This window comes from Echinops telfairi, unplaced genomic scaffold, assembly GCF_000313985.2.
Source record: "Echinops telfairi isolate 266 unplaced genomic scaffold, ASM31398v2 ScPeMD7_7459;HRSCAF=8497, whole genome shotgun sequence".
Taxonomy (NCBI): Eukaryota; Metazoa; Chordata; class Mammalia; order Afrosoricida; family Tenrecidae; genus Echinops; species Echinops telfairi.
In genome coordinates this window covers 5,572,975-5,586,738 of record NW_022111359.1, presented here as the reverse complement: position 1 = coordinate 5,586,738, position 13,764 = coordinate 5,572,975, and the positions used below count along the sequence as shown (strand labels likewise).

The window sequence follows — 13,764 nt, the reverse complement described above, 5'->3', positions numbered from 1 at the left end:
GAGAGAGGTGAGGACACCCTCTCTCCCCTGGGCTCCATGCTGTCTGTGGCAGGGGAGGAGGCAGGCCAGGGGGTACACAGTAAGAGCTCTGCAGCCTGGCTTAGTTCCAAAGATGACAGAGCCGGACAGGTGACCGCGGTGGGCACCCTGTGGCCAATGGTGACCAGCTGGCTACAGTCCCCTGCCACCTGCCGACCTGGCCGGTCAGAGGCTGCCCACCACTTGGCCAGTCCCCTTGAACCCCAGCTGGCTGGGCGCACTGCCCGCTACTTGTTCAGCAATTTCACACTATGTGAGCGTGGAGGTCCGATCTCGGCGGCACTTCCCAAATGTCACTTGTTAGTGAACACATGGCTGCACCCAAAATTGCTTTTAATCTCTGGGCAGTCCCTGCCGGACAGCAGCCCCGGCCTAGACAGCACCCCCAGGACAAGCCGAGGCCTGGCTCATGTCTCAAACTGCGTCTTGGACGGGGCTGTGGCCCGCACTGCACAGCAGACCAGAGCCACCACCAGGTTCCCCCGGCCGGCCCTGAAGTCAGGCATGGAAGCCGCCTCCCTCCAGCAGGCAGAGCCCTGACCTTTAGTCCCTTCTCCGAATCAGACGTTCCGGGACTGCACTGGCAGAGGGCTCAGCTGCAACCGGAGGCTGCAGGGTCCAGTGAGTCTCCCAAGGCACATCACCCATTTGAGCTGGGAACCCTGAGCCTGCACCGGAGGCTGTCACCCCATCTGGGAGGTGAAGGAGGTCGTATCCCTGTGGGGTGTGCCTTTGGGGACAGGAAAGCAGGTGCAGCTTCGGGATAGAAGCCCAGTCGGGGGAAGCCAGATCCCACATGGAGATAGATGGCAAAGGGGCTGAGAGCAGGAGCTGAGAGAGGTGAGGACACCCTCTCTCCCCTGGGCTCCAAGTGTCTGCTTTGTGAAACCACCCGCTCACTTCTACTCAGTCCCACATGGAGTCACAACCCCCGATGGCCGGGCTGGAAGGGGAGGTCACAGCCCCTCTGGGGCCAGGCAGGGGCACTGGCCCAGGGCCTCCAGGGGAGGAGGATCCATCACTACCCTCTGACTCAGAAGCTTCACCTCTGCATCCCCAGAGTGCCGGCGGGGGGTGGGGGGGGGGGGCGGTCAGCAGGAAAGTCCTGCCTGCTGGTCTCAGCAGCCACAAGGCCCAGCAGCCTCAGCATGAAGGGCAGGACCATGGCCGGAGCCATCCACCCACCAATGCTCTTAAGGGCAGCCAGGAACCTGGCCAAGATGCTCACACTGTCCCCTCCAGGTAGCCAGAACAAGCCCTTCCGGGAGGAAGGCCTGGGTCCACCACCGTCCAGCAGTCCCAGCTTCGTTCACCCCGCTTCCTGTGGGGTGGAGGGGGGACAACCCCCAGTCCTGTCACTTGTACCTTCCAGGCACTCACAGAGATCAAGCTGCAAAGATGCACGTGGTGGCCCCACCCCCACCCCCACTGAGCTGGAGTTCCCACTCTCCCTCCATACTGACACCAAACCCCATAGGAACAGGCAGGATGAGGCTCACTGTCAAGTGGACCGCGACTTGTACGGACTCCACAGAGCAAAGGAGCCCTTCCCTTGCTGAGACTGTAAACAGCTACAGGGATAGAAAACCTCATCTTTCTCCCACAAAGCAGCTGGTGGTTTCAAACTGCTGACCTTAATGTTTACCAGCTCAGTGCAAAACCCACTACAAGCCCCCCTCCAGCAACACAGACGTGAATTACCACGGCACACCCAGGGAGCTTCTGCCCAGCCTCCAGGGGACACGGGGATGCGGGGTGCAGCCTGCTGCAGGGAGGGTGGCAGAAGACAGCACGGCGACCGGTGGAAGGGAGATGCAGTGTTCACAAGGCCGATGGGGCAGCCCAGTCCCCATCCCTTGAGATGAAACACAACCTGGAAACCCAACGCGGCAGATGCCCACTGCCCGAGGCTCTCACCTGTGTGGCCACTTTGCCGTAGTCGATCCAGCGCAGGGTGGCGAAATTCGTGGACTCGGCGCAGTTGAAGCCATGGTTGAAACCAGCGTGGTAGCCGTAGGGGAAGGTGATCATGAACTCCCCAGCCTCCTGTGTGATCTGCAGAGAGAGGTCTGCGGTGAAGGACAGGGCCTACGCGGGGCATCCCCAGGCTCCTGAGCTTGGGGCAAAGCAGCAGCCCAGCCTCTTCCTGCAAGGCTTCCTCAGGAGACGTGGCTCTGTGAACAGGACCGCAGCTCCACACATGCACACACACACCTGGGGACAGCCAACTGTCCCCACAACATCCCCAAGATGGCCCACATGCCCCACTGCACCCCACCACCCCAGGCAGGGTAGCAGGACGTCTCCCTCTTCAAAGGCTGCTTTGCCTCTGCCCATGACACAGTGCTGGACATCAAAGGGGTCATCCACTCGGGGCTGCTGGTGGCAGCTACAGAAGGGGGGCCGGGAGGGGTGGGACGATGGGGCCCTTGCAGGCACACAGCATCTCTGTGCACAGAATCTCTCTGGCACAGCCTGAGCAGGGACCCGTCTAGGTGGCTGAGAGGGCAACATCATATTGCCAGGGAGGGGGTGGGGGTGGAAGTGGGGACAGAGGGGAGGGACAAGGACACTGGCAAAATATGCTCGGGTTTGGCTCTGGCTGCCTGGCACATGGTGAGTCTCTTCCTGTGAGGCATCGGATTCTTATGTCCTCTGGTGCCAGCAACTACCCCCATTCCCATACACAGAAGGATCCAGGGAGGGCCATGCTTGCTTACCCCCCCTCCAGCCCTCCCCCTCCCCCACATTAAAGGTAACCTGCAGCCCAGCCCTGCTGTCTGCCTGGAGGCAGCCTCGCTGGGTCCCCTGCTCAGTCTGTCTGTTAGGACACCAGGACCAGGATGGCCTGCCTTAGCTCACTCCACACTCAGAGAGCCCTGTTCAGGGCCAAGTCATGCTCACAGGTCTGGGTTAGGGCGGAGCAGGTCCCTTTGGGCGGCAGAGTCGGACCATGACCTTCTTTGCGTGGCTTTGCCCGTTTTCCTCCCAGCCTCTGTGATGGACCCGTGGGCAGCTGGGTGGACCCTGGAGCCAGTTTGGGGCGCTGGCAAGCACAGGTGCTGGGGCGTGTGTGGACAAGTCTCAGTGCCATCGCTGTGGCCCGTCGTCGTGCACCGGCTTCCCAAGGCCTGCTGGGTTTGACCCCGTTGTTGTAGCCACTGGCTGATGGCCACTTGGAGGGCCGTGCGGGTTGGCTGACCCCCACCCCACCCCACCTACCACTTTCCTGATGGCAAGTCAGCGGGAGTCCCACCGTCCCGGCTTCTACGGAGCATCCTGTGTGTGCTTTGTCTGAGACGGATGTGGTGGTCCTTCTGCCAACCCAAAAGCAGACCCGTGCCGACTTACAGTGACCCCTATCTACAGGACAGGGTGCGCCACCCCTTACGGGCTTCTGAGACTATGACATTGCACAGGAGCAGAGAGCCTCGTCTTTCTCCTTAGGAGCAGCTGGTGGTTTCCAACTGCTGACCTTGTGGTTAGCAGCCCAGCACGTAGAGCTCCCTGGCAGCCCGTGGTAGATTCAGCACACACACACCCCGCCCCCTGAGGGAACTCAAAGAGCAGACGCTGGCTTGGGCCAAACCTGATTCCTCCAGGTGACGGCTTTGGGTAATAGAACTTTAAAGAGGAAAGCTCCCTGGCGGCAATGTCCCTCCCCACTGTAAGGTGCCCTTTGATTTCCTGACGGCTGCTTCTACGGGCACTGGCTGTGGGTCCAAGTGGAACAAACCCACAGATAGCGTCCCGGTCTTCTCCCCCAGCTGACGAGGAGCTGTGTCTTCCTCACGCTCTAGCACTGTCCACACGGGCTGGCCTTCTACTCCCGTCGGCGGGGCAGCTTCCCGCGTGGCAGCTTCCCGCGTGGCGAGCAGCCGTGTCCCCTGCACTTCGCCGGCTGTCCCAGCATCTCCCTCCAACCTGGGGCCTCCATTTGCATGGAGCCCAGCTTCGGGGACTAGGCCATGCAGGCTGGACGCAGAGGGACGGGATGATGCCAGCTAGCCGCAGCCTTCTCCGATGGCCTCTCCTCGGAGATGCAGTGCTCACTTCCCTGGAGGGAGACCCCCTGGAGGTAGGGCGGCACCTTCAAGCTCACCACGGCTGTGGGCCCAGCCCGGTCGTTGTTCCATTTCCCTGGTGGCGTCTCCCTGGGGCTCCACGCCCATCTTCCTGGGTATGCATTCCACAGGGCCACGCAAGGGCTTCCTTCTGCCAAGTGTCTGCCTAGGCACCCCGTCTTCAATGTGGGTGTGCTTGGGTTGACTTATTCCCCGGAGAGGATCCGTGTAAGCAGTGCAAGAGACATCAGCCCCCCGGCTTGGAGAGATTGGGGGAAAGGGGGGAGCTCCAAACGGCAGCTGCAGCATCAAGCTCCATCAAAACGGACACGGATGGGGAGGAGCCATCTTTAAGACGGAGAGATTTCTCTTTTCAAGTAATTGATTGCACCAATCAAGAAGAGTCAGTGTGCGTGAACTACGTCTTTACTTTCGCTGATGAGCGACAGCTGCAGGTGGCCGCACAAGGGTCACTGAAGGGGGACAAGGCAGGGGGTGTCTGCGCCTGCCAGACCCACGTGTTCCCAGCAAGGGCTCAATGGGCGAGGTCGGCCTGAGAGTTTGAGCTTCATGAAATGGGTGGCATTTTCTTTATTCTCATAAACAAGCATTGCTGACTTTCTGAACCCACAAGCCACCCCGGGGACCCCTGCCCACCTAGCTCCCCTTCCGACACCAAGTGACAGCCCTGCCCAGGTTAGGCCCACATAGCTGCCCCAGACGTGAGCTGGGCCAGAAGCTGCGGAGACAGCGCCATCTGCAGGGACCAGGAAGGCCTCCCATGAGCCTTCCTGAAGGTAGCAGGGGCCGGGGGCCGGGGGCGGGCCAGGGACACAGACAGCTTATGCTCCTGACAGGAAATCTCCACCAGCAGCCCCTGGCGCCTGTCCTCCGCATCACTGCGTTGGCGCTGCCCCGACGATGAGTCAGAAAGCGCCAGCAATGAAGGGTCGTGGTGCAGCTGGGTGATCAGCACGGAGGCCCCACACGCAGCTCCGAGAGGGCTTCTTGCAGAACAAATGGGGATGCCAATGGCAGACTACAGAAATACACACTTTTAATTATTAAAAAGCTCGGCTATTGATTGGACTCTTTGTGAAGTAACTACCATTCAGGAGACATCTCTGTGCCGAGGGCGGCCAGGAATGCAGATGAGGGGCCACAGGGTGCTCCGAGTGGAGCCATGGGGGGCCCAGAGCACGGAGCGTGACTGAGGGAATGTGACGTGACTGAGGCCGGGGGACCGTGTGGATGTCAGCAGGCCCTCTGGGGACAGACGGGAGGGGGACCTGCCTGCGATGGCCAGTCCACTATTTCATACCCAGTGTGGGATGCAGGGAGCGTGCCCTTCTCTAGAGCCACCCTTCGAGAAAATCCTCCAGACTTCCCAGAAGGGAAGCCCACCCCAGTTCTGTGGGTAGCACCAGGGAAACACGGACACTATGCAAGCCAAGGGTGAGGAGTCAACACCCCACCCTCCACTCTGCTAGACTGTGGGCGACGTGAGTGAAACATCAGACACACTTCGGACTGGCCAGTGTCCAGCCCCACCAGGTCCCCGAGGGCTCCCCAGGCCAGTGACAGTGAGCAGGGGCGAGAGCTCGTGGGGCAGGGTCCTCCTGGGGAGCTTCACGCCAGGGAGGGGCAGCCTGTGGGCGGGATGCCAGCTTCATCCATCTTGCCCCGAGGTGTGTATGTGACTGGCTGGGCCTCTGGAGCAGAAAGTGAAGGAGCTCACACTTCGCACACAGGGAAGCCGGTATTTCATCTCTGAGCAGGTGGGTGCTCCCTGAGGACGTTGAGGGGCTACTACGCGGGGGCCAGGCTGTGGGTTCTTTCCGCATGGCTGCGGGAGGAACTCAGAGGCTGGTCCATCCAGTGCTTGGGCTACTGAGACTACTGAGGGGCTGGTGCTGCTCCGACCTCCGGCCCCAACTGGAGCGGGGCTGACCAGGGGGACCGCTGTGCCAAGCGGCCTCTGGCAGGTGTCCACATAGGGAGACGAGGACAACATGGACCAAAGACCCCACCCACATGTAATCGTCCTACCCCTCAGCCCCTCTCTGCTGAGCTGGCGCCCTATTGGCCTGTCTCAGTCCTAGACCCTTCCGCAGGATGCTCTTGGCCTGCAGCAGGGCTCGTGGGGCCGGACGTACCCGGCTGAAGGGGATGCCGTACTTCTTGAGGATGATGGGCGAGATGAGGGTCATCTTGTGGCGCAGGAAGGCGTCGCAGCCCTGGGAGCTCCCGGGGAAGAAGCCTGAGGCACAGAGAGAGTGGTCAGCGCGGGCTGATGCAGGAGGACCTGCACCGCAGCGCTGGCCGGCACCACAGGGGCATGGGGGTCAGCACAGGCCAGCACCACACAGTCACATCCATGAGAGGGCCGGCCAAGGCAGGGACTCCTCTCCAGTGAGAGAGGGTGCACCAGGGTGCAGAAATGGGTCCCCAGGCTCCCCGCTTGGCTGGCTCTGACAACAGCAAAGGAGCCTAAGTCCCTGGGAGTGAAGCAGCCAGAGCAGAAGCAACGAGAGCGTGGCCCCCTCGAGATGGCTGTGTGTGTGTGTGTGTGTGTGTGTCCCCATCGTCTAGACATGGGCAGCTGGAGCGCCCTGTGTATATTCTCACCCAAACAGAGCCCTGCAACCCTGCAAGGACCAAGGGGCTGGGGAGAGGGAGGCAGGGTGATCTTCTGTGGCTGGGTATGTGACCACAGGGCAGGGGTCAGGACTGACACCACCCACATCGTCAGCATCTCCGGAGCACTGAGGAGCCACCAAGGGGTGCCAGCACCCAGAATACTGTAGAAGCAGACAAGCAATACTCTAGCACCACCCCCTTCCACAGTCACGATTCACTGGCAAGTGGAACTTCCAGGAGTCCCTGATAAGGGTCTACCCAGAAAGACCAACAGCAGAGCTTGTGAGCAGTTACAGGGGCCGGAGGCCGGGTGTGGACAGTACCCGTGCAGTTGAGGGGCCGGGGAGCTGGGTGCCACACACTGAGCTAACACCCAGGTGAGAGTGGGAGGCCCTAGCCTATGCACACATTGTGACCATCTCAGGGTACCTTAATCCACACAGAATACCTGTGCCCAAAGGCAGGTGAGGGCACAGAGGCTGGCCCCGCCTCCCTCAGGGACATGGACACTCACATGCTAACAGGAACCTACTGGCCCACCAGACCTGGAATAACAGACACACGAGGGAGGGAGGGAGGCACGCAGCTGTGTGGGTTAAGGGGACAAGCCCTACGGGTTCTGACAGCAGCAAGTGGGCAGTGTGCAGAGCCCAGCACACAGCCACCTGCCACCCCGCTGCAGACGCCCCAGAGAGCAGGGCAGAGCAGAGCCAGCCACCACGCGGGGTGAGGTCAGTCACGTCCCTTGGGTGCGGGGTGAGCCAGGAGGGGCCCATCTGCTGCCTGCCTGCTCTGCGCCTGTTCCTGGTGAGGACCATGGGCAGCAGGTCTTAGCCCCTTCCCTCCCCCGGAGCAAGATTACAAGGGGACCACAGATGGCAAGGGCTGGCAGTCCCAGATGTGCACCCTGGCTCCCGCCTTACTGACATGAGAGTGGGCACCTGCTCACAATACGGGCCCGTGCACCCCAACCCGACCACAGGGGCGCTCACTGATCCTGCTGCTCACCCTCCGCACTCCGACCAGTCTGTCCACCCCCAGCTGCTCCAGGCAGTGCCCTGGCCCTGTGCCCTTGGGGTCACGCCGAGCCAGAGAAGAACAGAGGTATCAGCCGTAGGCCACGGAGAGTGGACCCTGTGTCCCCTCTAGGAACCCACCCACACAGGGACCTTCCAGAGACCAGCCCCAGGCCTGGGTCCCGTCTCCTCCTCGGGAGGCCGGTGAGGGCACACGTGTCCGTGCACGTGCAGCACACAGGACCCAGGGATGCGGGGGCGCAGGGCCTCCCCAGCTGCCAGGATGCGGCACGGGTTTTAGAGAGCACTGCCTGGGCCCACGACTTCCCTGGGCACTAAAAGCATTTCAATTAGAATTACGAGTGCCTGCCACCGGCCGGGCACTGCAGTTCTTCTCTTTAATGCACGCTCTAAGTGGCTCTCATTAGAACGCTAATAAAGGCGCCTGTGGTAAGTGATTAGCACCGAGCCCGCGCCAGCACATTACCGTGCTTGCTGCGGCGCCACACTCTCCCACGAGCCCATTTAGACACACCGATTCATTCCTACAGCCCCGCACACCTTCCGCCCCGCGCCTTCATGGCCTTCTTGATGCAGCCCCCGCCCCTCCCCCAAAGAGTTTGAAAGAGACCTCCTCAGGCTGGTGTGCGTGTACCTGTTCCTGGACTCGGCTCCTGACCCTCCCTCGGAGGCCCCCTGGGGGAGAAGCTGCAAGGGAGGCACCTCCCACCCACGCCCTGATGCCATTTCCTACCCTGCCAAGCTCCGGACTCTGGGAAGCCCCTCAAGCCCCTGAGGCCTGACTTCATGTGTCCCTCTCTCTCCGGAGGAGAGTGTGCTGGGCAGCTGACAGGAAGACTGGGGGTGGGGTCAGGATCAGTCCCTGGGCGCCTTGGAAGAAAGGACGGGTGCTCTGCCTCCCAAGTAGTCAGTGGCAGCCCTTTAGGGCACAGGTGCCCACAGGGTGCACCCCTGACAAAAGGGATGTGCCCAGATGGGGCAATCACATGAGGGGCCCAACACAGAGAGAGACAGGAGGGGTAGGTGGTGACGCAGCAGAAGCCATGGAGGAGGCAGAGAGGACACGGCTGTCCAGCAGCCAAGCCAGGAAGCAGTCCCAGGTCCCTGGCGCCTCCAATGGGACTCGCCGCACCCCGCCAGGCCTTCCTGGGACTCTGGGAGGGAAGCTGGAGCCCCTGTGACACACACTAGGACGTCCCTGTCGTGGCATGGAAGGTGGCAAGGGGGACGACGACACGGAGTCTCTTCATCCAGTGGGCTGCAGTTTTCATTTTACTAAACGCCCGTGGTGGGGTGGGGCGCTTGCTCTTGGGCATCTAGGGTCTGACACACACACACACACACACACACACACACACACACACACACACAGGGCTCAGGTTTCCCACTGCCATGGAGTTGGTTCTAACCCACAGCTCCCCAGAGGGAGAGGTAGAAGGGAGCACACAGCCTCGTCTCTGGGCCTCGGGACGGCTGGTGGGTTTGAACTGCTGCTACTACTGGCAGGGGCAGCGGGAGAACAAAGAGCAGAAGCCTGGGCCCAGAGCAGTCAGTCTGCATCCTCAGACTGGTTGCTTGCTGTGGCCACGGCCACCAGCAGGGCCCTGCACAAGCTCATAGCTGCTTCAGAAGCGCAGGGGAGAGGAGGGGGCCGGCTACCACTGCTGGCTCTGGGGAACTGCCAGCCCTCTCCAGCCAGGGGATCTGCTATGGCACCTCAACCCCTCGGCGCCGTTTGACTGGCTGGCAGCATTTCAGCGTTTGATCCCTGTCACCACTTGCTCCCCTAAAGCTCGGGGCCCACCCCACTTCTGGCTTGCCCTGCATCTCCAAGTCTTTCCCTGGGGGAGCCCTGGAAGGCAGCTGTGCGCTACGAGCCTGAGGGAGCTACTTCCTAGGAAAGCCAGCTTGGCCCCTGGGGCCTCCTCCAGGTCCCCTCCCAGGCAGGGCACAGAACCTACTGGGAAAAGAGGGGCAGAGAAGGCAGCATCTGCGTACCCACCCCCCTCCCCAGAAACCGGGTCAGTGGGACAGAGACTCAGAGGCAAGTGAGGTTCCTATGGGAACCGGCGGGGACCAGACAGAGCCAGGCCACACGGGAAACACAACGGGAGGACGCCGCCCAAACCCTGAAACCCAAGGTCCCAAAGACAAGGCCCCCACCCCCCACCCCCCGGGGCATGATGCAGGGGGCACCTACCAATGGCCAGGCGCTCCAGCCGCTTGCCGTGCTCGGGCGGAATGGCATACCTGCGGAGAGACAGAAGCGATCAGTGCCAGCCAGGAGAGAGGGGCACTGCAGGGTGGGGGTGGGGGGCTGCCCAGGAGAGATTCCACAGGAGGCGAGGGCGTTGTTGGGGTAAAGGACCAGGAGAGAGGCAGCTGCCAGCATCCGGGCCACCAATGGAGAAGTCCCTACAGGACACCACACCTCCATGAGCCATGGCAAGGCACACACAAAACACACACACACACACACACACACACACACACACAGGATTTGAGGCTCCGCCCTGTGTGTGGGCCAGCGCACAGGGGCATGTCTGGTACAGGGCAGCCCCACAGTGGCCCCTCAGCGCCTGCTCTGTGCACCCCCAGGCCAGCCGGCAGCCAGCAGGAGCAGCACTTGCATGTCTCATGGCTGCCTCAGCTGGGTTTTGCTACACGTTATGCATTTGAAAGATGACCCAGGTGGGACTCTGCACACAGGCACTGCAATGACTGTGCTCACAGCATGAGCACCAGCCTGACCCCCAACCCAGTTGCCTGATGGCTCCAGGCCCGCCCTCTAGCCCCCTCCCCCACCCCCGCAGATGGACAGCTGTGTTGAAGGCCAGCAGAGCTGGGTACCATGGGCCCCCACCCGCCACCGAGAGCAGAATCTGTGTGGGAGTGAGCGAGAGGGGTGCAGGCATGCAGGCCTGAAGTTGGTGGGGCCGGGGGAGTGGGGCACTGTGTTACACCCAGAGTGCCCAGGACGCCCAACCTAGAGAAACAGCAGCCCAGGGCAGCAGTGCTGAAGACGCCCAGCCCAAGCCCTCTGTGGCCGGAGGAGCCACAAACAGGGCCGCAGAACATTCCAGTCCTGCAGGGCCGGGGGCCTGGGCTCTGGCTGCCAGGCAGTGATGATTAATGCAATATCCCGGGCCCACAATGCGGTGCTCACTTAATTACCGCCTGTAATTGGGAGTTGTAAAGATAAGATTAATTGAATCCGGTGGATGTTAAAAGTTTAATACGTTGGAGCCAGTTCCTCCGCTATCGGCGGTGGCAGGCTGTGGGGCACAGGCCCAGTGCTCACACCAGAGGCCCTGGGAGAGCAGAGAACTGGAAGGAAGGCGAGCACAGCGGTGAGCAGCTCTTCCTGCCACTCAGACCCTTCCCTACAAGGGGATCCGCTCCAGGGGAGGTGGGGCAATGGGAGCCCAGGTGAGCAGGGCAAATAGCACCACAGGATGGGCCCAGTAGGTGAGGGGGTCCTGGTGCAGGCCTGGCAAAACTAGCACTGCCCAGGAAGGAAGTCTCCAGGTCCCAGCCCCCGGGTCCAGAGCCTCTATGGTCCTCCCCAGAATGCTTGCCCAGCCTGGCTGGCACAGGCCATCTCTGCCACTGTCCCGCCAGCCCTCCTCACACACACACACATACGCAGGCACACACATCCCCTCCACCTCACCTGATGCTCAGACAGCAGACTGCCCGCTGCCCTGCCCCCACCCACACTCCCACCCCTAGCTGGCAACAATGGAGAAATCTAGAGAAGGTGGCTATCAGGTGGGAGTTGCTGAGAGCTACACTGGGCACCTGGACTTCCCCGGCAGTCAGCGCCGTCAAGGGGGCCAGGAGAGGCTCAGCTGGGCGAGAGATACGGACCCTTCCAGAACCAAGCCCGCCCACGACAGTGTGGGCCTCCAGGGGCAGGGTGTCAAGGCCTCTCCGGCTCACAGGACACAGGAAGACCCTCATGTCAGCCTCTGCTTTTTCTCACAGCCACCTTGGACCTGTTCCCCAATGTCCCACACAGCCCTCGGGGGACAGGGACACCACGGGCTGCTCTCCCAGCAACCACTGAGGTGGCCCTCTGCGAGGGGGCCTGCCTGCCAGCGCAGGGTCCGAGGGACACACTCTGGCCATTTCCTAGTGGCCGGTATGGCCACTGGAAGACACCGGTCTGGGAGAGGGCAGTCAGGGGAAGAGCCCCGATGCCAGCCAAAGGCTTCCAGGGCAGCTGGAGCCATGCCACCTTTGTGGTCAGCGGCCAGCCTGTTGTGTTGGCCATTTGTACCACCTGGGACTCCTGCCCTGACCAGCTACACGCCACCCCAGGGGCAACACCCCCACCCAGCTATACCATGCCACAGGTAACACCCCCACCCAGCTATACCACGCCCCAGGAAACACACCCACCCAACTACACCCCGCCCCAGGGGCAATACACCTACCCAGCTACACCCCGCCCCAGGAACACCCCTTCCCAGGAAACACCCACCCAGTTACATCCTGCCCCAGGAAGCACACCCACCCAGGTACACCCCGCCTCAGGGGCAACACCCCCACCCAGCTGCACCCCGCCCCAGGCACACAGGCAAACCGGCCTGCAGCAGGAACAGAGCCTCAGAGACTGGGGCCTGCCTCCAGCGAGAAGCGGCCAGCCTGGGAATTAGGGGTTGGGAGGTGTGGACAGTGGCCGCCAGGAGGGCCAGAACCACCATACACACAGTTTGGATATCGCCACAGTCATCTGAAGGGCTCAGGGCCCAGCTCCTGGAGCTCAGAGGAGGTGGGCAGGGCGCAGGGCTCAGGCGCCGGCTGGCAGGGGCTGTGTGGCAGGGCCCAGCGGTGAAGGGAGGGTCCAGTTTGCAGCCAAGCAGCCGGAGCGAGCAAGCAGAGGGAGACGCACTTTGGGCAGGTGAGGCAGCGAGCCTTGGCCAGCAGCGGCCACTGCCATTTCGCCACCACCGGGCCGGAAAGGGTGTCCCAGAGGGCCTCGGAAGATGCTATTAATAGTGTAATTTTCTTGGTGTTTTGTTTATTCCCCCGGAATGGCTTGATGGATGTGAATAATTATCAGACTATAAAAGCCAGCAAATGTGCTATTTTCTATCGCTCTAAATCATCAAACAAATAAAGTGTGAAACAGCATTTTTGAATATAATTTTCCCCTCTAATGGCTTAGAATTATTATCAACAACAATGAAAATAAATAAGCAAATGCCTTGTGAGTTAAAAATTAAATGCGTGTGTCAGGAAGGGGAACGCGCACATCACGGCGGCTGCAACAAGGGATGGGGCTACGGCACTGGCCCCTGGCCCGGGCCCTGTGGAGGCTGCCCTCCGCTCAGCTCTGCAGCAGGCAGGTCAGGAGGGTCCTGGGGTCCTCCAGGCAACATTGAGGGGGCACTGGCTGGAACCCATGGCTGGGTCAGAGGGAGTCACACCACAGTGAGAAGCCAGCCCTAGGTACCCCCAGTTGAGGTCACACTGCCTTCCCTCCAGCAGGCCCAGGGTCCCTCCCACCTTCTCCCAGCTGCCAGGGTGCAAGACAGGTCAGTTTTCAGAGGGGGCCAAGGTTTGAGTCCAAGTGAGGCCACTGCTGGCCAACCCTCTGACCACAGTACAGGGGAGAGACTGCGGTGAGGCCAGCATCCGGGAACCAGGGACCCCGGGTGAACTGCAAACCCCAGGGAAGGGCAGAAGGCCCCTGTTCAGCAGTGCAGCACTGGTGAGCGCCCCCTCTGCTGGGCCGAGTGCCAGCCGGGCTCTGCGGAGCCCTGTGCAAATGTCGGCACGGCCAGGCTGCAGGGAGGTGAGCAAGTTAATTTCACAGTGTCTGCACAAGGTCGGGCAGGCGGGAGGCCTCGCCATTTAACGTGCTGTAATCACGGAACGAGAGCAGCAGGCAGGGGCTGCAGATGCCCCCCCCCCAGGCCCCGAGCCTACGATGGAGCCATGGTGAGCCACCCGCACCCCCCCAGGATGGGAAGGAT

At 61.6% G+C, this 13,764-nt stretch overlaps 1 protein-coding gene across 2 annotated transcripts in view; it reads right to left on the bottom strand.

Annotated features, from left to right (window-relative positions):
- Positions 1-13,764, bottom strand: part of KDM4B (lysine demethylase 4B) — an 80,248-nt gene that overhangs the window by 42,709 nt on the left and 23,775 nt on the right. For both annotated transcript variants that reach the window (XM_045300020.1, XM_030888263.2), the window contains exons 6-8: positions 9,981-10,030; positions 6,260-6,363; positions 1,957-2,094 (exon numbers count right to left, since the gene is read on the bottom strand). In XM_045300020.1, the coding sequence (XP_045155955.1) occupies positions 1,957-2,094; positions 6,260-6,363; positions 9,981-10,030 (292 nt within the window). The remainder of the gene's footprint in view (positions 1-1,956; positions 2,095-6,259; positions 6,364-9,980; positions 10,031-13,764) is intronic.